The following is a 26,932-nucleotide window of genomic DNA, read 5'->3' as shown; positions in this document are numbered from 1 at the left end:
ATACCGTCTTCTGGGCTCTTCCCGCTTCTGGCACGCCGCTTTAATTACTTTTTCTCATCCAGCAACTTATCCGAGTACCTGCATCCTGAGCATTGATAAAAAGTGGGCTCGTCGAGCTTACGTCATCATCCTCGATCAATGGCCCATTTAAATTATCATTTTTTTTCGCTCTCAATTGTCTGCTCGTATGATTTGACGCGTGGAACTTGAAGCTGGATTTTTGAAGCGTCCGGTATAGGGTTTCTGGTCTTCTTTATCACGAATCCTCCAGGAGCCGCGGGTTAAGCAACGACCAACTTTTAATCTAGTTGTTCCGTTCTTTTGACGATGTTAACGACGGATTTCGAAACTCGTGATTGTCGAAGGGACCCTTGTTCTTTCTTCCGCCGGCATTTTCCGTCCACAGCGTCTTGCCACAAGATTTCCAGGAAACAAGAGTGACCTTTTCATCCGCTGGCTGCAGGATTGAAAGATCATTCCGTTGGCTTCCTTTTTCTTGTTCTATTTACTCTGCCCGACATGTGCTCTATGATTCGAAGAATCCACCGTTCATTTGTCGCGAGTTAGAGAATTTTCCAAAGAACAAAAATTCGATCTCAGAATCATGTGAGTTTTTGAAAAAAAAAAGAAAAAAAAAAGAAAAAAACACTAGAACCCCAAGAAAAATGTCAGAGTCAACAAAAGATACTTCGCGTAGAATCTCAAGGAGTTCTTGACTCGCGTGAGAATCGGGCCGAAAGTGGTGAAAGCAAACATCTCAACGTTGTGAGAAGAGGCTGAGGCAACGTGTGCATGTAAGCCACGAGCTGCGTGTGTAACAATATCCCGATTTACTTGAGCAAATCCAACGGAGCTTGAATTTCAGATATTTGTCTTTCGGATATTCGCACAAGCTTCATACTCGAGCTTTTCAATGGCAAAAAGCGTAGTATTGTACACGGTTTCAGTCATTTGTGCGGAAACATTTAACGACGCAGTCACAAAATTGTGAATATTCATGCAATAAAAACTTTATCACATGAATAGATCTGCACCAAGGTATCAATCTTTAAGGAATTACTTCAAATACTTCTGACGAATATTCGTCGATGAGGGTAGAGGATACCGCAGGTGGAAGAGAAATGAAATTCCAAATTACAGATTGGAAATTCCCGCGGCGACCCTGCGTCGATAAGTTCGAAGAGACCGTTGAAGTTGGAGCGGCTCTTTCGTAGTGTGTATACAGTACATGGAGTTTGGTTAAAAAGGGAGTAGGAAGAGGGGGTGGTGTGTACGTGTGGGCGAAAGGTCTGCTTGTGCTTTTGAAGTTAAGTTTAACTAGAAAGGGGAGAAACTGTGAAAGAAAGAGAAAAAAGAGAGAGGGAGAGAGGGAATGAAATGCCAGAGAAGAGCGACTCAGTCGGTCTTCACATTGGACGAACAGGTCCACATGCCTCGAGGCTACTGCCGTTCGCATCTTCCCTTTGCTTCTCTTCGTCCCGTCCCTCATACAATCGCAACTTTTGCAATAAATCCTCTGTCACTTGGAGTAACTGGTGCGATCGGGCTCTCCAGTCCCGGCGCCATCCAGCCTCGTCCTCTTTTTTCTCTATCCATTCCTCTCCCTCTTTCTCCTTCTGACAGCATTACTTCCTTTCTTGCGCATTTTCTTCCCTTTCCTTTTCATATATATCTTTCACTTTTCTTCAGCTATACACCGAGTGCTGCTGGGCTTCTATTTATTTTCATGACAGATGGACCGTAACTATACCATCAACTTCCCTACCATAAAGCCACTCGTATATACATCTTGTACATAATTTATCTGTGCCTACTTTGTAAGCCGAATTACTAATTAATCAAAGCAGTTGTTCTGCGGTTTACAGCTTCGGTACTGACTATTTAGCACGCCAAATTAATCGCGATGTTTTTTTAACGCGATTCTCATCCAGGGGGCTGAATTACTACTCATCATTCTCTCGCATTCATCGAATCACTCTCTACCACTATTGAACTTTCCAAATCAGATCATTCGTACCGAAGCTCCCTTCCTTCGCGTTCCACTTTCCCTCCATTCGTTCCAACTGAAGAACTTTCGAAATACTCCCCGTGATTTTCCAGCGTAAGCCATCGGTTACTACCAACACTGCCAGAAAGCAAAGATCACAACGAGATGCATTTGTGAGTATATGCGCCCGGATAACCACCGCATCGAGCACATATTGCAGGCTTGTGCAATCATGCGGCAATGAATAGCCTTGTTTATTACTGCTTAGAATACAAGCACATGGAGTTGCATTCACGATACTCTCGTTCTTCAAGTTCATACTCGTACGAGCACATAGGCTTTTCCAACAAGATTAAATTCCACGTATTTCCATGTATTTTCGAAAATAACAGCTACTTTGTTAGCTAGTATTCGCCAGTAAATACAGCAGATTTAAGGTCATACTGATGCTTTCGATTCTAATTAATGATCAGTAAAGTTAGCGGTCGAAAACACAGACTGCGCCACTGGATAATGTGGAAACTCCCTTATTCAGGTTGCTTTATATGAATATATACATACTCGAATGACCTAGTGTCAGTTTACGATTAACCATCGTTACCACCACGTTCAATGATCCTCGGTACACCGTGACAGAGTTTGGCCGTTCCGCTAATAAAATAGACGTTATCCATACTGGATTCATTTACGGATTTGCACAGTTCGCTCTTACACAAATGGCAAAAAACATTGAACGGAAAATGAATTGATGATGGGCACAGAATTTATTCCGGTGACATATTTTCGTGACATTTTTGTCATTTCTCAATAGCGATGGATCGTTTGTGAATGAATTAAGCTCGTAAGTTTTCGCTAGGTCCACTACTCTTGATTTTTATTTAATTTTAAAAAGGTTCGATGCATCGAATGATTGTCAATGGAAAATTGTAACGAAAGAACGACTCGTGGACCATAGTTTGCTGTTGGATCATTTGAACTTGAGCATATCCAATTTACCGTCGTTATTTTAACTGCAAGTAAAATAAGGCTCACAGTTTTAGTCGATCTGTTAAATGTCGTCGAAGATTTTGAACTCGGAACACCAAAGAAGCAAATAAAAAGATGTTGAACTCGCTGTTCGTTACGCACGAGGAATAATCCATTGGTGGTCAACCGTCTGGGATTAATGGACTTCGATTAACTGCAGCGCGTAACAATCACCGGAGGCTGTGCTCGAATGACTAAAGGGCGGCGAAGAGAAAAGGGCAGAAGCTTGCAGCCGATCCACTTTACTTCTGCTCTGTTGGCTGTCTGACTCGTGTGGACTCGCCTCTGGGATGACCTCTTGAACGTTCCAGTGGCGATATAGCTTCCATGGGAAAAGCTCGACGCGACGTTTGACCAAAAGCGTTCCTTCTCTCATCCTGTTCTACCGGTATGGATATATATGAGGCATTCCAGCCCGGCCAGACCCACCGAAATCTTCTTTTTTCCCCGAACTCCACTTATTTTTTTAACATTCTAACCGCAACGCTCAGAGCTGCATAATGTTTTTCTGTTTCCTTTTTACAGGAAGAAAATATCGCAGGAAAGTATACCGCAAAAAACTCTCTTTTGTAGTATCCAAAGATTATTCGGCCTTCATTCATAATCACGAAAATTCAGGTAACGCTCAACTTATTTCGACTTCAATTGCATCGTACAGTAAAACGATATGTTTCGACGGAAGCCTAAGATTGCGTGTCAGCGTAGTTATAGAAAAAAAAAACAAGTTGAATTTATTTTTCGGAAGTTCCTGAGGGTTTTTTGGTTTACAAAAACTCTAGGTCGATGAGAGAGTATAATTTATTGTACGAATACTTTCAAATCTTTCAAATGCGATATGGAAATGAATTGAATTCGCATACTTATTCAGATGAGAAAGTCCCATGTGTATATTCATGTATATATGTAGCCTACATAATGTGGCTGGGATTCTCATCGACTCGATTGTGCTGCTCGTAATGGACGTCTAATTGCCGGGCTGGACCATTAATTGTTCTCTTTTCCCGACTGGGCAACAGTCACGTACGGCCGGAAGCTCGGAGTCCGACCATGGGCTGATAGTCTTTATAGGGGAACATTGAACTGGTTGTACAAATGACATTTGATGTAGCGGCAAGACATTTTTTCCCCTTTTTCTTGAAAAAAAAGAAAAGAAGAATGTTCCGCTCCATCATTTTAGGCTGGTCACGTACTTCACTTTTTTCAGCTATCCACCAGTTTGACTGACCATTAAGCGAGGGATTTGCCTTTGGACAGGACGATAAAAAATAACAGGATTTAAGTTAAGAAATTCGTAATACAGTCATTTTTTGAATATTTGTCATTTGTTGGAAAATGTGTTTGGGATTGTTCCGTAGCACTGACTGCAGCTTACCGATCGATAAGGAACACAGGCTATTGCAAAATCTATCGTCGTTACAAAAGCTGTGAATTTCTCTGGGAATGTCGGTCGATCACCCTTACAGTCTTCGATGCCGTCATCGTTGCATAGCAGCGAAGTTTAAACGACATCGTCGGGACGAACAAAGAGGACTCGCAAAATTCATTCCCGTCACATTGAGGACGAGAGAGAGAGAGAGAGAAGGAAAGTTACGGCCGCCACGACGCCATTGCCCAAGAGTCTACGGCACTACTGGTGAAGAGTTTAAATTGAATTTCGTGCAAATAGAGACTGCGATAAAAACTTTAGGTAAGGAAAGCACGGGGAACCCATAATCAAGCCGTAGGACATAAGACCCTTCTCCGTTTCCTTCAATTCCTTAAGAAATGCAAGGCTTTTCCAGACCCCTCGAGACTGCTTGCTTGTCGATTGCAATTTCATAAACGAATCTTATTTGTTGACAGCGATTAAATGATTCGAGTGTTCCAAACTCACGATCGAAAATCCAATCCTGTAAATCAAAGCATTTTCAATATTCTTCAAGCAGGATTTTCTATCAAGAGACGCAGTAGCGGCTCGACGCCAAGTTTATTTGGCTTTACTTCACTTACCCAAGTGGCGTGTTGTTCCCTGTTAAGGTGGAATGGTACCGCATATAAAAAAAGAGGAATTTATTTGCTCACGAAATTTTAATGGGTTTGATCACACCGTTTCTGAGAAAATTGAATTAGTTTTTTACATTGGATCTTATGGAGGAGCTTTAAAAAACGCTAAACAACATTGAAAAACTACTGTTAAAAAAGCCACTTTTTGACGAAACGAACACTACTATATGAACCAACTGTCAAGATAACTCTCGCGAAATTTGCAGTGATTTCACCGTACCGTTTATCTGCAATGTGCAAGAGAAAATTAATAAACGAAGTTTGTCTCTCTCTTCTGGCGGACACAGCTTCGACCGCGGCAACGTCGCCTCGCTCAGCGCACTATCGTATAGCTATATATAAAGAGTGCGACTTACAGCTTGCCCTCGAGCTTGAGCAGAGCAGCCAACAGTCAAAAACTGAAACCATAACCCTGCATTCCTGCTGTCAAAACAAATGTTTGATATTTTGAAATAAAAAACAAGAAGCATTTTTTTCGCCAAAATTAGGAACATTATTTTTTTATCAAAAAGTAAACTATTATCATTTTTTCATGTAAATTGAAAACCAGAAGTTAAATTCACGTGCAGCTGGTAAGACGAGAAGCTTTCCATGTGAAAGCATAGAAGTCCTCCTCGCAAAAGAGGTACCGTTCTACCTTAATACGGATCAAGAAAATATTGTCACTGAAAATATTTGATGACGTATTTGAATATTCGAATGTAAAGAGGCAGCAGCCACCCGACATTGAATTTTCAAAATCTCATCTACACACGATAAACCTATTAATCAACATTCAATTGTTTACTTGATCTCATTCGAAATAATTGTTCTATGATATAATTTGTTTCCAATAATTAGTTCCATGCCACCATTTGCATAATTCTGTTACACCAACGCCTGTAACAAAAAGCAAAGCTGCACAAGGTTCATTCAATTTTCAAACCACAAAAAAAAACAGTATTTTTTGCTATACAATCCAATTAAAGTGTAAATTATGGCGCAGCCCCTGTTTGAAGGTAAAACATCAGTGAACCATCTGCTCTCGTGTCTCGTGTCGAATTCACCATGAACATTACACTTGAGCAAAGAGAAATGCGCACACCCATCGACATGATATGCATATGAGTGCACGCAGCCAAAGCTTCGATTCCCATGTGAATAGTCGATCCATATATCTATATACAAACAGGAAGGTCGTCGATGAATTCCCTAGGGGCGCGATATGCACTGTTTGCGTTGAGCACGTTCGCTGATTTATCGGCAGGTCAATTAAACTGTATATTCACGAGCCAGGTTTGTACGACAAACCGATGTGGCCGTGAAAAAGGCGTAAAGATTAAGGGCGATGAAGGTGGGCATGTGTGTGTGTGTGTGTGTGTGTGTGTGTGTGTGTGTGTGTGTGTGTGTGTGTGTGTGTGTTGCATATCGGTTGTATTGTTCAACAATGATGAAAAGTTTACTTGCCCGGTAATCGCACGATTCGTGGCCGATTGTACAAGAACGTTTCATTATCTGACCAACATTGTAACGTTCGATTTTGCGGTTCGTAAAAGCAAAACGGTGCTTCAATAAATTACGAAAATTGGATGTGGTAGAGGAAAAAAAGTTGCGATGTTTGTGTTCCAGGATACGAGAAATGATTCGAGCGAAAAGGTATTTCTATGAATTTTCATTCAAGTATCAAGTCTGCAGATGAAGCGTCATTCAACTATTTCCCACCGACTGATAATAATCGATCTTAACTAGAAAAATATATTTTTGGAAGGAAACAGTGAAAGTAACATACTTTAGGGAAGACTCGAAAGTATTTCTTCACCGAGAATATGAGATTTAGTACTGACTTATTTCAAATGTGATCGGCTTCACAGAGCCAGCAGAATTAAAAGCAAAGCTGTGCAATGGGCGATGCGAGGGTGTGATGCCGTTATTAAAAAGTGCCAAAAATGCCATCAGGGTTGTCCCCGTGAGCTCGAGCTACCTCAAAAAACGTGAAGAAGTGTAGGCCACTATCAGTGGCGGAAGAGGAGCGCATGGCTCGTGAGAATATTTGTAATGTGTTCATGTAATGTGTGTGTATATGTGAAAACCTTAAATCGTGTGGTCGGTGCACAGAGGCGACAACATCTGGCCATTAGAATGAAATACCGTCACGGCTGACCGTATCTCACGAGGGGGTGGCTGCATTCCCAACCCCTTGCATTCCTATTCTCTTTCTGGCTCTCTCCTCCCCACCCGTTTCACTCTCTTTCTCTCTCTCTCGCTCGCTCTCTCTCTCTCTCTCTCTCTCTCTCTCTCTCTCTCTCTCTCTCTCTCTCTCTCTCTCTCTCTCTCTCTCTCTCTCTCTCTCTATCTGGTTCTTCTTCCTCTGTCACCTCCGCACATCTTTTTTCATTTTTTTCTTCCTTTCTTTCTCTCGTTTACTTCCGGTAGCTTCTCCCTCTGGTACGATATCATTTTTATACCTTTACACCCCATTAAATCCGGCGAACCTTAGCACCTTCACCTTCCTGCTGTCGGCAATTTTCTTCGAGCCACCCCTTGTAGCCTGTATACCCCTCGAGAAAACTGTCCCCCCTGCTTTGCTTCTTCTCTTTGCCCCTTTTCCTCTTTTGCTTTACGACCTTTTTTTACAGTTTTTTCAACTCGTCGACGTACATCGTCTCTCCCTCGTCTATCGTCATCTCGCTGCGACGTCACGACACTGGAAATTCTTTCCCGATGCCCCGATGTCTATCTCGGCCCTCTACCTTCTAGCAAATAAGCTCTCACAAAACCCACCAAGCTTTCAACAAAAATAGACCTTAAACCTTCCTCTCACTTCTTCGTAAAAAATGTATTTTTCCATTCACCGTAACTCAGAAATACCGAGAAGATTGATTGACACGATAACTTGCCAAGCCCTCGTATGATTTAATTCGTCTCTTCGGTTTTCCACTCATGAAATTTGGTCGACGAGCGAATTTCCAAAGCACCTGAAACAAACATCCAAATCTTCGAATTCCAGTTCTGACTTTGACTGCACTCGAAACCAGAACGAATATGTTCCGTTGTCACTCACACTCGAAAGGATTTTCGTCAATTAATTAAGTCGCCAACAAATCCCGCCAGCCGCTCAATACTTTATCCAAAGCTGTAAACCTAAGCACGATACGCTTGAAAATCCTTCTGCGAAACATGTTTCGAGCCAGAGTGTGCCTACTCGCTAAAAACATCTACTGCGCATAGTTCACAGTGTATATGTACTCTCGGTGCTCATAAATCTTCCTAAATTAGGACCCCCAAATGAAAACGAAGCGTTTGCGCTCCGGGGGTTCCGAGGGTGTGGGAGCTTAAGGGAGGAGGGGGTGAGAAAGGTTACCACCTCAACCCAACAATTTAGCCACACGAATGGGAACGGGTGCGAGAATTGGGTGCAGGGAGAAATACAAAGAGCAGGAACTCTCTGAACGCGAGAGAGCGGTTGAATTCGTAGCGAGCAATCGACTAACTCTGTGCACCCTCTACCTACCTCCTAAATTGGGGATATCGCTTTACGCGTGAACGAACACCACTTTCATTAAAACGTGTGGGCACACACTCGACATTGCCTCTTCGTCTACATCTATATTTTCTTCAAATTCTGTATATGTGCGCGCGCGGCTGTATGTGTGTATCATCAAGAGCAGCGGCCGTGGCTCGTGTACTCGAAAAATCGTGTCTTCGTTAGCGTTGTACCTTGCGGAGACTGGACTGCGTTACCAATCACGGTCTGGCACGTCATTCGTTGGAAAAAACGAATCAAAGACATGTGTCTCTATTGAGGAAAAAAAATACCTCATTATTTTTTACTTATTCTGATGCATCGGGGTCTTCGAACGCGAACCACTTGATGATATCGCAGTTATAATAAGCCTGATCATCGTTTAATCGTGCCTTAAGACGGTACTTGTGACTTGTGGATTTGAGAAATTGAACGAAATCGGGTGGAATAAGAATTGACGAAATGTCAAACATTTGGAAGAGTAGTCAGAGGAGCTTTGACAAGAAAACGTTTTTTTCGGGTAGGGTTCAATATGTCAAATAACCAAAATGTAGAACGATCGATATTTCGAAATTTTAAAAGTTGTAATATCAGATTGGAGATAAATAAATAATTCGAAATTCTTATCTCCGATCGACTATTCTTTTTGAATTCGCATTTACTCGAAAATATATATTTCGATAGTTTTCATTTCGAATGCAATTTTAATAGACCGTACGGATGTCAAAATTTCATATTTTCGAATTCGAAAAAATCAAAAGTGAACTTTCGAGCCTTTAAAACTTGAATATGCAGAAATATTTAATCTTTTATTATATTTTCGAAATTGTGAATATTCACAGTATTGTTGATTGTAGTAATTTATGAATCGAAAGAGAGATAGTCGAATTTTTGGAAAATCGATATTTTAGTCGTCGTTCTATGGACGATTGTTACATTCTATTTTCGATGTAAACGTGCTTCGAACATTGAAGTTTCTACTTTATTTATTGTCGTCATTCAAAGCTCTAGTCGAATTCATCTGTCTCCATATTATCATTCGAAGTTCGTAAACTCAAGATTTTAGCTGTTCGAAATTTCAGTCATTTTAACACTTTACCCCCACTCTTTTTCAACTCCGACTGTAGACTAGAATGATCCAGTCGCCTTTGTCATCACTTTTGTTGGTTTAAGATTCAGTAAAGTTGAACAATATTCAACGAATTCAAAACGATCGACGAATGTTTAGAGCTTATTTTTCAACCATTTTTCGGTGTGCTAAATTCTGTTGATAGAAATGACAATGAAATCGTTGAAATGGGACCAAGATAACTGTGGTGAGTTTTGCTTGAACTCGACATATAAGAGGAGTGTAACAGACTCTAAGCTTGGATCGTTCCCTCTTTTCATCTTCACGCTATTCCATCGTGAAACAAAGCTTAATTTCGCTACCTTCTCAAATAACTCTGGTTTCGTGCCAACTGTTTGCCTGCGCTTTTCGTAAATCTGTGCCGAGAATTAAGCTCTACGATCACGCCCAAGACTGAGGCTCTTACAGTTTGATAATACTGTGGTAATGCTGATCATGAAAATATAAAAATACACGATTGCAGTGGTTTGAGAAAAAGAAGGAGAGAGAATGCCAGTTGGAGAAAGAAAGAATTGAGGCCGGAATCGCTCGTTTGAATAATCTTATTTTCACTTGTAATTATAAAAAAATATTCGTTTTCTCCTTAGCTTTTTATTTATAATTAATGAAACTCTTACGAGCTGTTTTCATGTTATTTTTTCAGAAAATAAGCTCATTCTTTTCCTCTGATATAATTTTTGCAGGGAATGTTTTTCCAGTAATTTCAAAAAAGAATCCGCCCGGATATTCTCTTCACATTATGCGTTGGCGTCACGCCCTTTGAAAGCTCGTAAGGTCTTATGTCCCTCACATATAGAATGTACTTCGGCAACTGGAAGCTTCTACGAGTTTACTTCGAATTGTTGCATCGACCCTCTTCTGGTGCATCCTTCTGTCACTCGATAAACGACTTTGCCACTTTCGAATAGCTTTTTTGCTATTTTCCAACTCGACCCTTTGGGACGGGGTGACCTAACCGACCTGGAGGATTGAGTGGCTTTCTCGCTCTGGTTAGTTTCAGGTCAGCCCGACTGTTAACGGCTTGGAAAAGTAAAACTGGATTTTCAATTTAGAGAAGAAAATAAAAACTGATAAAGTATTTCAACGTACGTTGCGTATTTCCAATGTAAATTCTACGTATCTCATTTCAGATTTTCTTTTATTTCAATGAATTATCAAAAAAGTAATAACTTCTTTATTCGTCAAAGTGAAGATTACTCAGGAATGATGAATATTTGAATTCGTATCGCAATGTGTTCTCAAAAGTAATTTTAATCAATTTTACCAGCTACAGATGTCAGAAAGCACCGACGATTATTAAGAATCTAAAAACATGTTTTATTCGATTGCAGATGAGAATTGATGTTCGATGATTGAGCGCAGGAAAAGAGATCAAGATTTTTACGTGGCTGGGACTTTGTGAAGTACCTTGGTGTCGCCAACTTTGTTATTGAACGATGCATAAATTTTGGGATAAATAAATGGTTTATTGTAATTTAAAAAAAAATGAGAGAAGCCAACTCAGATCGATTTTTTTTCTCTTCGAAATACGAAAAACTTCATTTGTTAAATAAATTTTTCAACATTTTTGTATCTGTATAAAAAAAGTATTTATTCAAATGTACACAAATTCGCACGTGTATGGACCTACGTACCTTAAATGTATAGACGAACTGTACCGATGTTACGTGTATAAATACATCCACACGGTGGATCTGAACTTCCCACTTTGCTTTCCCAAGGGGGAAAAACTCGATAGAAACAAATTCAAAGAGAAATGTAGGAATTGAAGTGCGAATCCGAACTCAAACGAATTTTCTTTTGAGTACTTTGCTCCGTGCTCACATGCAATCGTGTCCAATACGAGATTAGGATTTGTACAGTACGACATCGAGGGTACGAGATTCTGTACATGTTTACAAAAAATTATGAAATGTATTTGCGAACATGAAGGAAAAGAGATTATAAGGGATGAAAGGGTTTTATGTACGATGAAAAATTGCCATTTCCCATTTCTTTCCATTCCGCTCGGTACAGGGAGATGGAAAAATGTTCTATCGAATTTTTCATATGGTATTTCCATGTGTTATTCAAGCGTGGAGAACTCGACGCGGTGTGTAATCCGAGTTTTTTTTTTCACATTTGATTCGTTCTACAACGATTGATGGAGCTTTTGAAGAATTTATATTTTTTGGTGTACCAGCGTCGTTACGATTTTTCCTCCGTCACACTCATTTATTCAGGCTCTCGATCAAATCCAATTTTTAACATTGATACAGTTACGTAGTACTAAGTATCAAGTTTCTATTGCTATTACAAAAAAGTAGCAAGGACAGATAAAACGTCGGAGAAACTGTGCAGCACTCTCGTTCGACCTTTACGTCTACTTCTAACGACCCAGCTGATCAATGGAGCATTGCCACGTTTTCTTTTCTCCCTTCACTTCGTTTTCCATTCATTCTTTTATTTTTATTCCCAAAGGATCCGTTCACTCGGCTCTTTCCCACGGGTGGTTTGTTTACTTTTTTTTTTTTATTTTTCTTCGATTTTTTTTTTTTTTTTTTAAATACTTTTTTGCTCTCTACACACTTCGTTCCAGCGGGAAATATACGCTCAAAAGCTTGGAAAACAAGGCGGTCCTATCTCGGTACCTGAATCTCATGCAAGGTGAGGTTCATTTTGAAATCGCGAGAGAACTAATCACTCGGTTATACTATAAACCAGAACCTTAGTCGGAGACGGAGAAATCGATGCATTTATTTTTGCTGATAGAAGAAAAATAAAGGGAAAAATGGCCATTTGAAAATAACGTTTTATTATTTTACGCTGAAATACTGCTGTTTTGAAGATTCTCGAGTAAATTCCCTCCTTAACGTACTCATTCTCCACACGATTACCCAATAATGATATAGCTTAGTGAACTCGTACTCGCAGGGTCTCTTGAGCAAAATGCTATTGTTGAAAACCGTAATGAGGCTGCCGTTGGTCGCGATCCTGTGTTTATGTTATCGTGAGCCTCGTAAGACTTCAAACTCCTATTTTCACAGGTTTCCCATTATCCGTTGCTGCTATATTTACATATCTCATTTCACGTAAATTGAGCACTTTCGAGTGTACTCGATTCTGAGAGAAAAGTAATTATAGTTTGGAAGAAACTAGAAAGCAGCCGTCGCAGGCTATTTCAAAGCATTCCTTCATGTTCGAAAGACGTTACAGTCCTTCATATTCTATTTTTGAAAATTCTTGCTTTCAATGTTTTCAACGTTTCGTTTCGACGAGAGAAAATCTAGGCGAACTTTCCCAATGAAAGTTCTGCATGCTAATTTCGGGCAGATCAAATAATGCGGAGTTTTTTAAATGCAATAATTTTATTTTTCATGATTCATGATTATCTTTAATGATCGCTGCTCCATTTTCAAAAAGGTTGCAGATTTTATTCCTTCAATGTATTCCCGACCTTCCACTTAAACTTGACGAAGTTTCAAAACGTGTTTACATCTTTGAGTCGCATCGACTTGGAAAAATAAATTTCACTGGGTAAATTGGGAAATTTGCGGAAAAAAATGTTCAAAAAAAGCGATGGCAATGAATACCACGAACGGAGTTACTCGTTTTTTTTTGTGGGAATATCCAATTAATTGGATCGTCAGTATTGGGTAGGAAGATATTTGATATATAATACTTCGGCCGTATAAACGAAAGTTTATTAATTGCGAGCCACAAATTTTGTTCCTTATTCGGGTGCACATCGGCGCTGTCGTTAAGCGTATTGGAAACTTTCCAATGACCTACTTGAGTCAATATGCAGAAACATGACGTACCGAACTTAAAAGTTGAAAGAAAACGTAAAATTCCATTTTTGTCTTGAGAACTGGTAACAGCTTCGGAAAATCCTTTTATAATAAGGGCATATCAGCAAAAGCTCAAGCTTTCAACCGTTGTTTCAGCTTTTTTGTGCCCTACTGGGCTTGCACTAGCGTCAGTGTTTTGTGCTTCGATTTACGTCCACGTTCGTGAAGCTCCGAAACATTTAACAAGCTTCTTTCGAAGCTTCAATTATTCGTTACATTGTAAACAAATCATGTCCGAGTAGCGTTGCCACGTCGCAAACAACCTGCTTGAAATTCTCTCGCTCAAATTCTCATACGATTTTTATTACAATAATTTTTTTCTCAAAAACTAGATGGTAGATCATGTTTTTTTAAATCTTTTCTTCAGAAGATACTGTAACAGTGTGTTTTTTAAAAATCAAAATCGTAAGAACCGTTCTCGATTTATTTCGATGCAAACTTTTTGTTTGACGATTACCATGCGTCCAGATGGAGAAACTATAGAACTTTAATTTGCAATATCTAAAAAATGGTACGGTAGAATTACTTTTATTCTCATCGATTCGTTAGATTTTTCTGCGCAACATATATTTTTTTTTCAAAATTTCCGTAAGAAATCGGGCTTTACTATTGAACAACGTTAAAGAAGCTCTCTAAGTTGAAGGTTCAGTCTATTCTTGTCAAGAGTCCATCACATCTTCCATGTCAATTCGCATTTACGAGATACCTCGTACGAACATAAAATAAACGGAGAAAGAAGACGTTACGATTTCGAAGGAAATTCACAAAAATATTACTACGTTTTAGTGCTCTCATTGCTGACGTCGTTTTCCTCAAGTAGTGCAAATGTGGTTCAAGAGATATTTCTACTCCCACTGTCGCTCGAGCCATGAATCAACGTCAAATCGCATTCACAGCTTTTTCTGTCCTGACTTCAAAGTCTTCTGATGGAAGTTGATTCAAAAAATATATGGAAAGTACGAAGAAAAAGTCGGGCGAAATAAAAGAAACAGCGTGTCGGCCATGGGAAGACCGAGGACGTTGCGGTTATTATTGGTGAAAAAATTCCCAGCTGAGCATTTATTTCCCCGAAGATTCCCCAGTAGGAAATACGATTGCAAAGTGAAGGTGGTAAGTTACTTTTCCATTTTGAAATGTTCCAATCCTTTTTAAATTGCGAGCTAAAGAAACTCATGGGCCTCTGATATTCACGTATCATCTGGAACCTTTTCAAAATGACTGCTCGCATCAATGGTCGTAAATCTTTGGAGGAAATATGACCAGAAAATAGGAGAGTTAACTAATGTTTCTCACCTCTGTATCAAAACGTCTGATAAACAAAAAGTAAATCGCATCAACTGGGACTTTGAGACAGGACATCTAGGACAGCCCACATAATTTATAGTGACGTCGATCGATCGTTCATAGAAAAAAAACATGATCAAAGAGCCCGGTAGAAATTGTTTACTTACCCTCGAGGGTGCCCGTGTACGTGTGCGATGGGTCAAAGGAAATTGGACGGTCGTTCGAAGCTTCAAAGACAACGTCCTTGTGAAAAAGCCCGGTGTCTCTCACCAGCCGCATCTTGAATGTCCTAAAACACGAATGCAGAAAATGGATCTGAATCGCCTTTCGGATTCAACTTTCTTCCTAAAATGGACGATTTATGTTTTTTGAAAAATGGTCAACTCAATGTTTGATCCACGCCATATTATTTGTTGTGAAACTTTTGACAAAAGTGCAGAACTAAAATAAACTGCGAACGGAGTTCAGTAGAATTTGTGAATTTTATGAAAAATATTCGTACGTCGAATCTCGATCACTTCGAACTGCATCTGATTTACTGTTGATCGATCATCACAAGAATCAAATTGTTGCGTTATTTTTCATCATTTTCAACTCCCCGCATAATTGTCCCGAGAGAAAAAAAGTCCCATCGAATTTAATCCTAAAATATAGAAATACGGATTCGATTCATTCAAATACGAAAGATGAAGATCGATAAAGCGGTGTAACCTGAGGACGACGAAGATACAGCAAACTAACGTTAATTGGACTTCAATTAGGGCGAATTAAGCGCAACATTGGATAGTTCGTTGAATGTCACTGCTTTGCAATCAGCCACTTTGGACCACTGATGCAAATGATTACGCGACGGTATCGGCAAGTATTTCGATAATGATATCGTTCATTGTTTCTTTTCTCGTTGTTTCGATGCGGAGTAGCGCACACGGTAATCAGTCATAATGAAGGCCACACGATCTGATACATTCAACGTGCAATTCGTTATCGATCTAAATTCTACTGCAGTGACCCGATATGTTAAGAGGAATCGCAGGAAGCGCTCATTTTTTTATCATTCAGTCTTCACGTGACCAATTGAGTCGACATACTCAGAGCCTTTTCCGAATCGTGATAAATCCCTATCTGCAAATGAATGATAAATATCATATGAAATCCGAAAAGGTCATTTCCGAGGTCCGAAAAGTTCACGGAATGAAATGTGTGAGTGGATTTGACCTGAGAGAATAATATCCCCTGTGAAATCATCTCATCAAAGTCCGCTATTATTAGAGACACTTTGACCAGGTTCAAAAGTTCATTTTCGAAGTCGTGAGCTCGTCACCCCTCCAGGGTACCAAATAACGTCAGTGGATCACGAAAAAAATGAGAAATTCATGAGAAGTTGTTCGGGAATTCGAATGAGCGAAAAAACATTTTTTTTTCTTTCTTATCCCTCACAATTAATACATCATAAGATTCTAGGACCAGGAGAAATCTGATTTGAGGATTAGAAAACAATGAATTTTGGACTTTCCATTGACCTCAGCGTCAGGAAGCTCGAAAATTATCTTTGTCCCGGCGAAGCGGTTGCTGTTGCGAAATTATATACCGCAAGCTTTAAAGCGAGCTCCAACACATGTGTGCGATACTCCGACACTGTTATGTAGAACACTATTGTATAGAACATGGCAGCGAAACCATGTTTAGTTCTGGTCCTGTCATTGACGAGACTGCCGTCGTTAATTGGACATACCCACTCAATGTAACTTCTCCTTCATTATGAACGAGTATACAGGGTGAATCAAAAAACAAATGATAATAGGAGAGACGCGAGGAGCCAAACTTCCGGACGTGATTTATCGAAATCAGTGCGAATGTGGACTGATTTACGTTGTTGGAAGATTTCATTCCACGTCGCGATGATGCAGCGGTCACAGCAGGTTTTCACAGACCAATAGCAGTATGCCCACTCATCTGAATACATCGCTATACGCGAATGTACATCCGCACGTAAATACGCACACGTCGAACGAAGTTATACAATGCAAATTCTCTTATCACCTAACACGTGATTTTGGTATGGTCATCAATAATCATCCTCCACTAATTCCCATCGTTATCGGTTATGGAGTAACGGCCGTTGGATTCGCTGTAATTTCTCGGTGGTCCATATTCTCGTGATTAAGTGGCGTAAACGATCGGAGCCGCACGAGGCTCTGCATTTTTTCAGTCTCGAATTCAATTAGTCCCGATGCCATGGGCTCGAATGATAGTTTCATTTATACGAGGGTCATTGAAGCAGAAGATTTTCACGTTTGCTTTCCCTCTTTATTTTCCTCGGTAATAATACCTCGCTTCAGAGTTGTCATTCGCCAAAATTGAAAGAAAAAAAAGTGCTTTCGTATCGATCTGACTTCTTGGAACAGAGAAATGAATATCGATCGATCAAAAATTGTAGATTTTTTCCTCGAATACGAGAGCCCTCGAAGCACTGAGGTAACGTAACTTTGTCAATAGTTTGTCAAACACAATTGATGGATGTATTGTGTTGGTGAATGGATTTTACTTACTCCCATAAAAACTTAAATCTACAAAGTCTCGAATGAAACGAGAGCACAAAGGTTTTCTCCCTCCTTCTGTAAATATATGTTAGATGTGTGCAGGAACACGTACCCGGACGTTATATCGTTCGGTAAAATTGGGAAGGTTGTATTGAACCGAAGAGCCGGTGGTGCACGAATGTATGTCTATGGACGTGGGGGTCCTTGAATGAGATCCAAGTAGCTGGAAATACTGGGTCTATATCTCTCCGTTTCACTAAAAAGTATCAACAAGGATACGAAACTTCAAAGACATACTTTTCGCGTGGTCTTTTTGATGAAAATAATAATAATAACAATAATAATAAAAGTAAAAAATTTCTTCCCTCGAAATATCGGAAGAATTGAGGGTGGGCTAACCAGAATACGTACTTGTGATGATCAAAAATGTTCTCTTTGATGTTTTTTGCCATGTTATTTATTTCAGAAAATGAGAAAATATTTCCACCGTTATAAACATACGTTCAATGATCCATATACACAGATGTGTGAGCACGAACGACCATTTTGGATAAACAATAAATATTAAAATGTAGTAATTCATCGGAAGCTGCAGGCTTTTGACTACATCAGAGCTTCGTTCGAGCGCTTTTTCTCGCTCCGTAGGTATTTTACTGGAATGTGACTTATACGTGGGTACGTATTTCCTAGTTTTTTATCGGCGTTTCTTTCAATCGCATAACTTAACTCTAAAGCTTCGCTCTGCAGCTTCGTCCATGCGATTCGAATATGATTTGCAAAAGGATTGTTGTCGTAGCGATCGATAAGGCCGCGGGTCCGCTTGATCAGGTCTCTGCGAAATGTGCGAAATACTATCGCCGACGGTCTGAGCTCCTCTCTCCACCCTGTTTCATTCGACGTCCATGCACGATTAAACTTTCCACGAGTTGAGATGTCGGGATTAACAACGATCGGTCTCAGAATTTTTATCTTCGACCGAAGATAGTAAAAATGTCCAAAAAATATACACTAAAAAGTGGTTTTTTCGAGTTTCAGAAGCAACTGCAACAGTGACTTTTACAGTGATGAAAATAAACCGTCAAAACAGTCGTATTTTGAACACTTCATCGAGAAAGCTGCATAATTATCGTAGAATAATAACATTTATCAAAATGAGTATTAAAATGGAGATTGTGAGGAGCAAAGTGAGTTTTCAAATGCAAAGACATTAAAGTGTGATTAAAAATTGAGAAATAGCATGTTAAGTGTGAAAAGGTGTTATAGGGATGAAATTTAAATGTGAGTGATAATTATCGAAGCACACCAGGCCTTTAATCGGTTTATGTCGTCGAAGAGAGGGGCCGGGAGGGGGAGAGAGTTTATCGGCGATTTTCAGGTTAATTGGAAGCAGTGCAAGTTTATTCCAAACAGTCTGGTTTCGTCGTGGCGTTGACCCGGTGCTGCGCGTTGAACCGTCCTTTAGTTCGCCTCTTCCTCTTCGGTCGCGTCTTTCTCACCCCCTGGGCCTCTTGTGCCCGAACTACCCCAGCTGGCAACCCTCTTGGTTGAGCCGTAGTCGCCCGTAAATGGCTGATTATCACGGAAGGAACTCATTAGCGGACCATCCAATTAAATCCCCGCGTGAGTATAAAAACTCAACGAGGGTAAACGAGAGTTTGAATCGAAGTAATCGGTTTAACTTCGATTGAATGCGAGCCTCGCGCGCGCTACGATTGCGCCTCATTTAATGGCCTAAATCGATCAGTTCAATCTATGCCATTTTCCATCTAACATCTCATTTTCGCTAGCGCACTCCCCTTAATGAGAAAAACGGAGGAAAACGAATCAGGGGGGAGGGGGGGGGGGGGTGAAGTTTTTTATTCAAAGGTAGAGACATTCGTACATATCGAATCGCACATCTCGTAATTTAACGAGTTTCAACCTCGCCGCTTTCTTCTCCGAATAACTCTTAGTTTCTTTTGTTCAAAGAGCTCTCACCCCCGAAACTCGAAGATTTTTTCTTCGATCTTAAAAAAAAATTCTTCCAAATTCTCTCGAGGATAAAACAAATGATTATAATTTCCTCCTGTTTTTCAAAACTGGCAGAAACCATGTGGAAATTGCCCTCTTCTTCGTCACGGAAATTCTACATGAATAATTTCACAGACGGCGTAGCCAAGACTGCAAAGTTCAGTTTCGAGTTAATTTCTGAATAAAATGTCTTTCATACAGAAATAAACCATTACAGGGTGTGCATGTAGCATAATTATATTTCCCTGGATATGCATACGGAAATCCAGGTGAAGCGAAAATGGAAATTGAGTCGCTTCTCACCTCTTCACCCTTCAGTTTCATTCCATGTAGAAGAGCGATAGAGGGCCAAGAGGTAAATCTCGAGAATACGTAATGTTGCCGAATCTCGCTTGGTTACGCTCTGTATAGAAGCTCGAAAGACGTCACGTATACAGTGCCTCGAAGCACTCGGGCGAGGTGAGCGACCATGTGTACCCCGGCTCACCGTCATTGATGCAAACGGACGACGAGAATCGGGGAGTATGCAAACGTAATACCAAATGGTGTGCACCGGGCGAATGTCAATAGGTAGGAGGACAATAGTCCGTTGTGTGTGGAGAGTACCGACTTCTAAAGGTCTTCAACAGTACCTGTACCCACGTATATTCACGCACTCTTCGACGTATATACAGACATACCGTGATCGAATGCAAAGAAACTCAAAAGTGTAAGACAGGTCGCATTCAGCGTGTTAAATAATGTGGGTCGTGCCTTTTCGAGCGAGAACAATCAATTTTTATATATTCATTCAAGTTAAAATTTACCAAATTACGAAAAATGTGTTACGATTAAAAAAAGTAAGCTTCGATTTTATTTTTTACAATCAAAGAAACAGTGGGGGCGGGGCACGAAGGTGAGTCTTTTGATTAGTCATTTATGCGGTAAAAAGTGTTGATCTATTTCTGAAAACGTATCTGTTGGGAAGATGAAGATTTAGAGGAGAAATCGACAATTCTGTTAGGTCGATTTTTTAAGGTAGATCGTGCCCGTAGGATTGTATTTTATGGGTGTCTAAATTGAGTCGATTTTTACTTGCTAATTAAAGATATTTTCACTCTAAATTAATGACAAAATTATATTCATTCGAAATAGTAAATATATACATTTTTCCAATTTATTTTTTGGCGAATGAAATTACAAGCCATTAATTGAACGGGGATCCATCACTGACTAAACCCAAAATTTCATTCGTCCCTGGCGAAAATAACTTTAGTTTTTTATGTAAAAAATCGATTTAGAGAGCGCAAAGGGAACACACAAAGGGAAATGGATCAAGAAAAAAGTGTTAATAAAAAGACAGAAGGCTATGACAGGAATGGGCCAAGCCAAGAAGAAACAAAATGCTGAAATAAGCAAATGTGAGGTTATACGAATGCTCATTTTACCAATTTCGTTAAATCTTTAACGTAATATATCTTTATTACTAGTAAGACAATCGTCTCGAATTTTATCCCAAACGTTCATTTTATATTTCATTGTACTCTATACTTTTTCATAAACTTCGTAAGAAGCGTTCATTCGTTATGTGGAAAGATAAATGATTTTTGACCGCATGGTCCCTATAACCTTGTGTATTGTTGTTCGTATTTAAACACGTTTATCTAAATAACCAATAAGATAAACCCTTAAAAATGTGTTATGCGTGTCAGTCGACTACCCATTTAAACTTTGTGTAAATTTCAAGACTTTCTTTAGAAAATCGTTTCGTGCACGAACTACCTTAAATGTAGAATTGATAGGGTTGGTTGATTTCGGTTTGAGAAGAGATAAAGAAACCAAATTAGGTTACTCGGCAGGTCGAATATCTTTGGGGCAATTTTCGCGTAAAGTTTCGTGTCGAAGGAGATTCAGTTCATTCAATCTCCGAAGGAGTATGATGGAGGAAAAGAGACGCAACGCGGTAGCCTGTACAGTCACGAAGAGATGTAGCAAATGCGGTTGTGGCTTTGAGTCAATATTTAGAGCTGGTGAGCCATGATAATGCCACTGCAAATCTCTCTATCCCTGTCCCATCCGAACGGCTTTGCTTGCTCTCTGCCTTTTCAATTTTCCTCTACCTCCCACCGCTTCAATGCCTCACACATCTGTTTATAAGCTCCCTGGGACACGGTCCTCCACTACGTTTTCATGGATATTTTTTTATTTCGAAAGACAACAAATTCCACAGGTGGAATCTTTATATGTTTGGAATAACTAACACAGAATAAGAGACGACGTCAAGTCCAGCATGGAAAAGTGAAAAAAAAATCGTCGTCACAGCAAAGCCATTTTTGTAGGAACGATTTGTATTGGGGTCACTGATATTTTGGATTCGATAAAAAAAATTTGTTTTTCGCCTGAAAAAATATGTTTGCACAAGGTTATTTTCGATGGTCAAACGAATTCATAAAATTATCTTGAAAATATCGTTAAACGAAAGTAATTTGTTTAAATGAAACTAATCAAGTAAGAAAACTAAAGATTCGGAGAGTTTTCTCGTGAGAAAGAAAGAAGAAAAAATAAATTCAATCACTGTTGTTGACAGGCGTTTCTGAGCTCCGAGGTTTCCCATTTCCTTTGCGCCTCTTTTGTGAGGTGTATATGTACGGAGCAATCGCTTCCGTCACTTACAGCGAAAGTATGTTTTACGTACCTGTCAAGAGCTTTGACGTCGAGATTTAAGGTCGATTCCTTGCGACGTCGTGTTGATTTCTCGAGAGCTTCGCGACGTGTTCTCTCACGATGCTTTCGTAGTAAAGCCGTGTCATAGTGAGCTGGCGTGTAGTGCCTCACGTATGAGCCCCGCGTGATGACTGAAACGAGAATAGCGTGTAAGAAAAACTACTTCATCCTTACACCGAAAACATTTCCACTGAATTCAAAGATAGTCGGTCAAAAGGTTATTTCACGTATTGTGCAGCGATATAATTTTCCAATATCGAAGACATACGATTTTTATAATTTGATTGTATTCTTGAATTCAATAAAATTTTCAGAAAAATAAAAAAATAATTTCGAACTGAAAATCCTTAATGGAATAGAGAAACTGTTATATGCTCCAAAATTCCATTCAAAATGCTATTTATTAAAAAAATTTCCAAATTTCACTGCATCAAAACAACAAATGTTCTCAAAACTTGTGTGAAATTTTTCAATATGAAAAAGATAGGAATTAGAAGGAATAGAAAGGAATAACAACAAAAGTCGTTGAAACTATGGTTAATATAGTTGGAGTCTACTCGAGGAAATTGTAGGAAAATTCGGTGTTTTAATCGCAGCCCAGAGTAAAAATGATTAGTGTGAAGGAACACGACGTATTATGGATATAAAAATCGAAGGCGATATCAGGGGCAGAGACATGAATTCGATCATGATTTTTCGAGGGGGTTGTTACTACTTATTACGTTGTGTCCGATTCGATAAGCCAAGAGTCGTATAGTTTCGACAAAACGTTTTCCAGTAGAATCAACAGCAAGTAAAGTTCATTATGATTATCTAACGTGAGTATTGCTGAGTTTCGTGAGTTACTACGAGCATCCTCTAGTACTTGTCAAAATTAATGCTCGATTTATGGCGTAGACAAATGGCGTTGTCGATTGAGCATCATCGATAGGGTCTTTGGTTATGGCTGTCAAACATATACAAACAGCTAACTTCCTCGGAGAACGACCGCATCGTTGCGCAACGTTGGAAAAATGAGAAATTAATTATTTTTCAAATAGCAATAATAGTGTCTGTGTTCAACCCAAGTGTAAAAAAAATCTCAGATCTATTCCCAAGACTCCATAGAAGCTGCTTAATAGGGTGACCACGAATTTGTCGAGTAGAAACGGTCACGTTTACGTACACTTGCGCGATCGTAGTATAATAACGTGCCGGAAACTCCTAGACTAAATATAGAGCTCAGTAGCCATCGTGTTTTGGATACCATTACTACTTTCAGTGTTGGCTGTAGTAATAGAGGATTGAGAGAACTACGTAACGCCCAGCTTGAGGTTTAAATCCTCAGGTGAGGGAAAACAATACAAGCCCTTTCAAAGCTTACTCGAATGGTGTTTTTCTTACCCACGAAACGTTAACGACCTCGTTACATCATTACTGTTACTGTCAATCTGACGGATTGAGAAAAAGTCCAATTAAAACGATGCAAAATAATGCTCTTCTGCACAATCTTTTAACGAAAGATCCGATCGTCGGTGAGCAAAGTATTAAGGTTGACCTATCGCAGCAGTTAGTCAAGAGACATTATTTTGAAAACTTTAAATTAGCTATAGATGATTTATATTTATTTTATAAGTATTACGAATATTATTAAATTGGTGTGTCGTGATGATTTGTGGAACATAATTTATTATAAAGTTTTTTAATGTGCGAGGAGGTTATGTTTGACCATGGGTCGACGCAATGTTGGGCTTGACCAGAAACACTTTCTTCAAACAAATTTATTTTTCCTAGCATTCTGTTTCTCGGATAAAAACTCTCAACTCCACTATTCAATGAAAACAGTTTGATAGTTCACATATTCGAATCCGTTCCGTGTTATTCGAGGTTAAGCAGCGTTGCCAGCTCCACGGAACCAAAGCGGAAGTAGCAGAAGACGACGGCACACCACGCAATTACTCGACTAAATCGAAGATTTTTATATTTATTGTTCGGCAAACCTTTTTTTATTCAAAAATGATCCTTATCATTTTTTTTTAATTTCAAGAATTTTTTTAAAAAACATCTGATCGGGAAAATTATTTATTCATTCCTCAAATCTTTGTTGGAGCACCCTCTCCATAAGTTGTGTCTTAAATTTCTAAATTTTATCAATTATTTATTGTTATAAGTAGCCGATGATGCGCTCCAAAATTTTGCAGGTGCACTTTAACTATCAAATAAAAAAATATCACGTTTGTATCTAATAATGAAGTTTGCGATAGGTCAACCTTAATAGTGGGTAATGAATAATAATAATAATAATAATGAAGCATCAGAGAGAGAGAGAGAAAAATAGCCAACTTTTCTCGTCAGAATGTTGCAGCCCATTTATCTGGTAAACCATAGCCACAACTTTTGGAACTCTCTGCACGTTGGATCAGTATGAGAAGTTGGTCGGAAGCAAGAAGGGTTCACATGTTTTCGTATGGTTTCGGATTTGCCGACATTCCTCCCACGCTAGTTATTGGTTAAAGCGGTAAACACCACTCAAACATTATCGGATATGGGAGAAACCTTCTTACGAAATGTTCTCAAGCTACGAGTAGACGTTTTCCAATCAATCTCTGAACTACAAAATAGCCGAATACGCAACGAGCATTGCGGAGTAACCACATCTGCGACGACTTATTATTGAACGTACTCTGTTCTTTATTAGAGCAGATATCATTGCATCGTCTTTGCTTATTCGTATTATATAACAGAAAGTACATAAATTCATAATTTGGAATTCGATTGAGTCCTGAACGTCGCGGTGTTAAGGCGAGGGCTGACATAGTTTGAACCGAATTTAGTACTATGTTAATTTAATGATCGAAGTCTTTTTATAATTGCAAATTCGAGGCGCAGCAGTGACACGGGCAGGTTGTTTCAACGGAAGGAAGTATACGATCGTCACCAAACAATAAATCCGACGATTTTATAAACTCTATAACCGCAATGCCAGAGAAGATAGTACGTGTATATATGCGCGGAGGGAATTTAACGTCATATTCCTCAGGTGCAATATTCATGAATTCCAAGCTCCGCGTGTCTGTAGATAAGAATGCAAATTACTCGGTATTAGGTGGAAAGGTATAAGAGAATTGGCCGTTTCGATTCTGTACCGAATGAACCCTATATCTGGTAATGGGTTTGATTTTCCATCTGTAGTCAGCGTTAGTCAGGTGGAATCCAGCTGTTCCGATGTTTCCACTGCGAAAACGGTGTGTATGTGCGGCTTGTGCAATCCGAAGACCGTTTCGACTTCCGCCACAGTTGCTCTTTATAGACCTTGCTACTGACTGGCCCACGAGTGCCAGCACGAGTCCTTTCCCTCTGCTCTCTCCAACCCTATCTCCGATATAATACCTTTTTCACGCTTGTCTACTTTTTTTCACGCTGGCCATACTGTTGCACGGTATTCTTTACACTATTTTTCACTATCGTCCTGCTCTCAAAACATTTTTCAATTTGACATTTCTCAATACATATTGATCCTTGGTCACATCAAAAGAGCAGAGCTTCCATATGGAATTGTGAGATACGAAAAATGCACTGTTGATTAAGGACATGAACGTGGATTTCTGTGGGCGAAGATAAAATCTCGATGATACGATGCTGACGAATTATTTTTCGCTATTCGGTATTCGTTAACAGTCACGTCGCCATTTCATATGCCGTGTTTATAGCTGGCACTTATTATTTTATGTTAAATATGGCGAGCTATTTTCCCACCTGAATCTCATTATTAAAACGTGTGCTTCGTACTTCCTTATTTCACATTCAAAAGACGTTGTAATAATGTTGAAAAACACTGTACCGGTGCTCCGTTGGTACAAACATTTGCAAGCGTAAATATGGTACAAGCAGTGAAGCAGCAAACATCCGGTAGAAGAGACGCGAGGACAGTTATGGGTCTGCAAAGCCGGGAATAATGTCCTGCCAACTCGACATCACGCTCTAGAGGATCGATCATTTCTAACAAGCGCATGGTCCAGATGCACGCGATCGTTGACCGTCGCTACGTAATTTTCGTCGTTGAAATGCCACCAACGCAACACGTTATTATACTTGCCCTCCTTCCACGTCCTTTCATTCTACACCGGCCCTCTCTAATATGTTTACTGTCTTGCATATCGCTGACGAATTAAACCCTGGTCGATGTCAGGTGAAGTGCTTGTACGTTCAATCGGCAAATAATAAACTACGAAATAAATGTACTCAAGCAAAATATCAGTGGAAAGAGATCACAATGTAAATTAATTTCACGATAATGCTGAATTGTTGGACCAGATGAAGATCAATATTGCTGCGACTATTTTAGCTTGGGAACTATTTTATTGGGTGTCTAAATTAGGTCGATTTTTACTTCCTAATTAAAGATATTTTGACTCTAAATTAATGACAGAGTTATTCATTCAAAATATTAAATACATTTTTCCAATTTAGCCAGCAGGAACAACAACAGTTTTCTAACAAGTCAGGAGGAACCGAAATGCCGAATTAAGCAATGTGAGGTTATTCGAATGCTCATTTTACCAATGTTCTTCAATCTTTAACATTATAAATCTTTATTACTAGTAGTTAAACTATCGTCTCGAATTTTTTCCCAGACCTTCATTACTACTCCATTGTTATGGTTTATTTTTTCATAAACTTCGTAAGAAGCGTTCATTCGTTATATGGAAAGATAAACGATTTTTTACGCATAGTCCCTATAACCTTGTGTATTTTTCTTCGTATTTAAACACGTTTATCTAAATAACCAATAAGACGAAACCTTTAAAATTTGATATGCGTGTCCGTTGACTGCCCATTTAAACTCTGTGCAAATTTCAAGACTTTCTTAAGAAAATCGTTTCTTGCATGAACTACCTT

General features: G+C 39.4%; 1 protein-coding gene across 4 annotated transcripts in view; it reads right to left on the bottom strand.

Moving 5' to 3' along the window:
• The window catches only part of LOC122419042 (disintegrin and metalloproteinase domain-containing protein 10-like), a 104,057-nt gene that overhangs the window by 57,848 nt on the left and 19,277 nt on the right, over positions 1-26,932 (bottom strand). For all 4 annotated transcript variants that reach the window (XM_043433284.1, XM_043433285.1, XM_043433286.1 and 1 more), the window contains exons 3-4: positions 22,026-22,185; positions 14,969-15,090 (exon numbers count right to left, since the gene is read on the bottom strand). In XM_043433284.1, the coding sequence (XP_043289219.1) occupies positions 14,969-15,090; positions 22,026-22,185 (282 nt within the window). The remainder of the gene's footprint in view (positions 1-14,968; positions 15,091-22,025; positions 22,186-26,932) is intronic.

The sequence above is a fragment of the Venturia canescens genome, chromosome 1, assembly GCF_019457755.1.
Source record: "Venturia canescens isolate UGA chromosome 1, ASM1945775v1, whole genome shotgun sequence".
Lineage (NCBI taxonomy): Eukaryota > Metazoa > Arthropoda > Insecta > Hymenoptera > Ichneumonidae > Venturia > Venturia canescens.
This window is presented reverse-complemented; position numbering and strand designations above follow the sequence as displayed.